Source organism: Rhagoletis zephyria, unplaced genomic scaffold (assembly GCF_001687245.7).
Source record: "Rhagoletis zephyria isolate East Lansing unplaced genomic scaffold, Rhagoletis_zephyria_1.1 Rzeph_scaffold_04041, whole genome shotgun sequence".
NCBI lineage: Eukaryota > Metazoa > Arthropoda > Insecta > Diptera > Tephritidae > Rhagoletis > Rhagoletis zephyria.
In genome coordinates this window covers 3,967-7,125 of record NW_016161124.1, presented here as the reverse complement: position 1 = coordinate 7,125, position 3,159 = coordinate 3,967, and the positions used below count along the sequence as shown (strand labels likewise).

Below are 3,159 nucleotides of genomic sequence, written 5' to 3'. Positions count from 1 at the left end.
ATAGAAGAGTCGAACTATCCATGCAACATCGCAAACAAGTCACTCAGTTTTAGAGATATCCACTGGAATTTGGTTCGGTTGCTTCTTTAAACTGATGTTCTCATATGAGATTTTGCTTTAAAGCTCCTTAACTTAAGCAGGCAGCCAACATGAAATTTCGCGGTTTTTTCACTTAATGTGAGGTATTCAGTTCAGGTAGGTTCTGCAATTCAATTCCAAGTGAATTTCTAACTCGCTTTGAATTCAAATGCGCAGGGGTTGAAATGCACCCGGAAGTGCAGAACCTGCCTGATTGTTCTCATATCTTACACCCTTTTCAAAAGAGGGTCAACTCGAACATCATTACGATATGTACTATTTGCTTTGCCGTCATTTAATTGCTCATTTTTTGCCGGTTAATGCATAGTTTTGGCTTAACAGATAAAAAACAAATCCCACTCCATTCAAGTACATATGTATTTCTTAAATCATTGGTTTTTCATTTTCACCTATTCGCTTATGTAAATAGTCCAACTGTCGTTGCAAGATATGCTCGTTTTTTAATTATTCTATACCACTAATAAAATTAAATTTTCTTTTTTTTTTTTTTGGTTTCAAATTTGGTCCGTACTTTCAGATTATCCACGATATCCTTCGATTTGCCTTCTTCCAAGAAGAAATTTTTCGAGTGAAGACGTCTCAAACTACAATATGACTAGACTTGTTGCAAATCAACCACAATTTAGGTTTTCATTCATATTATTTTCATTCATATTATTTTCATTTAATATTTTAATTAAGGTTTTTCTATAGCTCTTAATCTCTACATTTCGCATGTCGGCATTTACTGCATCGTTAAATACATATGTACACATTTTTTAGTTATTTAAGGCCCAATGCAACTAATGCTCCTCCTCCAGTCACCTACAATGTGATTGCTCTCGCTATGGTAAACAACAACAATAATTACATTAAGCTGTAAACCTCTTTAGCCAAAAACAATTATATAACAGAAATATTATTTTCCTTATCTATGTATATTTTGGGCAAATTAAAAAAAAAAAATACAAATACTTTGAATATATGAGCAAACTATTAAGCAAAATACATAAAAAAAAGAGAAATCAACAAAATAAGTACATTTTCAATACTAAGCTAGCTTATTAGTACATACTTTTATGTTCGTTCACGTTTACTTGTACTTTTATCCCATTTACGGTAAATGTTCTCAGTTTTTGATCATTCTCATATTTATGTATTGTTATTGTACTTATATACATGTATTATTTTAATCATATTAAAAAATAGCTTACGAAAAAGCCTCTTATGTCTTACGTAATAAAACACAATTATAAATTACATAGATTCTAAGCATATTTCTTTATTCATAATTTCAACATTTCAAACAAGTGGACAAGGATATGGTTGGTTATTGCGGCAGCAGTACTCTTTTCCAGCCGCTAAATTTGTATTGAACCACTGATTTCGACAGTTCTTGATGAAGAGATAGGCGCGCTCTTTTCGGCAGTCACGATTCAGGGTTGCGCACAATATATTAGCCGAATTGGGCAAATGCTGCACTATCTACTGGAAGAATAGGTGTCTCATATAGGTCACATTAAATTTTATGCATACTTACAGATTCAAGGCACTTGGTTTGACATTGTTTCTGACCTACGGCATTACAAGGAAAGGTGCGGTCTAACTCGTTGGTTATCACTGGTGCACCCTCTGGTTGTTCTTTTGAGTTCCGCTTAATTTGTGATGTAAGGAAGACGCCGCAAGTACATGGCACGGGGCGGCCACTTTCGGTTGTTGTTGATGTAGTCCTCTTACTGGATTTCGTTGGCGAGCTGCGAGTGCCTTGTAAACGGGGTGCAATTAGTAACTCTGGTGTTGGCATTGGGAAGAGTTCTTCAATTTCGTCATTTGCCTCTACATGAGTGACAACATGGGTGCTGCTGTGTGCTTCAGCATCATCGGCGAAATCGCATAGGCCTTGCTGCTTGCATAATTGCTGCTGTGCTTCCAATGTGTTATTCACGACTGGCTCTACATGGGGCAATAAATCTACATCTGCTGCTGATGAACCCATTCTGTTTATCACCATATAAGGCAAATGTGCTTCAGTTTCGTCCTCCAGTCGTTTATCCATAAAAGCCGGTTCTGTATCGTGTACTCTAATGGACGCCTCTTTGCCAATACTGTCAATGCTTCTGTCTATAATTGTCTCGTGTGCGATCAAATCAATCTCTGTTGGTATTGGCGTTGTTGTTTCTTCCATTGTGGGTTCTGTGGGCGCTGGGGCCTGTGCCATTGTGGGAATGGTGCTAGTGGTGGTCGTGGTGCTGGTAGCGGAGCTTGTGTTGGTACTTGTCCCGGCGGCTGCAAAGATGGGCACTTTCCTGCTAAAGTCCGGCTTTAACTTGTAGCGCCTATCCTTAAACAGATTTGCTTTGCCAAAGATCGGTTTCTTGTATGCAATTTTCATAGTGCCTGCTTCCACATCCTGACTTAAACTGGAAATCGCGAATGCTAGTGCTAATAAACTTAGTGTTGTCACACCTAGGCTCCTTAAAAATACTGCAATTGTTAAAAAAGGATTTAGTAATTAGTTGCAATTATAATAAAAGTGTTATGCTTACCCATTACGCTGTTTGCACCTCTTTGCTCCCAGTGTTTCAAAATTATGCTCATCCCATAGTGTACTCCGCTGTTTAAATATCTTGTATGTCTTTGGTTTAATTTGTAATAGCAGTATTTTGTATTCGGTTGTACTAAGCATATTTTTTCCAGTAGTTTACATTTTTCTGTCGAGTCTGCAAGGTTGTCTTACGCGTTTTCTATGGAATATTTGGTCGGTGACTTCGGCCAAGAAGTTCAAGTGTAGTAGTTGTTCTGAAACTGGGTCAAGTTTTAAACGAAAATAGTTTTTTTTTTGTTAATATGCATAATGGGAAAGTTTTTAAAGAGTGGCTTAAAGCGGATTATAAGTCTCAAGTAAAGAAGTTTATATGTATTCCATTGGCAATGGCTCAGTTTCAAGGGTATTAGAACCCAGTTCAAAGACACTTAGAAAAAATATACACGGTTTTGTACTTTAACCGACGATATGTACATATTAGAGGGTGCATGAATTCATTCATATACAAAACGAATGAATGATTTTGGCTTCACATT

At 36.8% G+C, this 3,159-nt stretch overlaps 1 protein-coding gene across 1 annotated transcript; it reads right to left on the bottom strand.

Annotated features, from left to right (window-relative positions):
- Positions 1 to 732: 732 nt before the first annotated feature.
- LOC108370153 (follicle cell protein 3C-1-like) lies at positions 733 to 3,095 on the bottom strand. The gene is made up of 3 exons (XM_017625415.1): positions 2,625 to 3,095; positions 1,619 to 2,562; positions 733 to 1,563 (listed from the first exon to the last, which is right to left on the bottom strand). Exons 1-3 carry the CDS (start codon positions 2,674 to 2,676, stop codon positions 1,381 to 1,383), a joined length of 1,179 nt encoding a protein of 392 aa, XP_017480904.1. The 5' UTR covers positions 2,677 to 3,095; the 3' UTR covers positions 733 to 1,380.
- Positions 3,096 to 3,159: the final 64 nt, after the last annotated feature.

Coding starts and splice junctions, on each gene's coding strand:
- LOC108370153 (XM_017625415.1), bottom strand. CDS start 2,676: ATGAGCATAATTTTGAAACACTGGGAGCAAAGAGGTGCAAACAGCGTA. Junction 2,563..2,624: donor AGGTGCAAACAGCGTAATGG/GTAAGCATAACA, acceptor TAACAATTGCAG/TATTTTTAAGGAGCCTAGGT. Junction 1,564..1,618: donor AAACCAAGTGCCTTGAATCT/GTAAGTATGCAT, acceptor TTCTTCCAGTAG/ATAGTGCAGCATTTGCCCAA.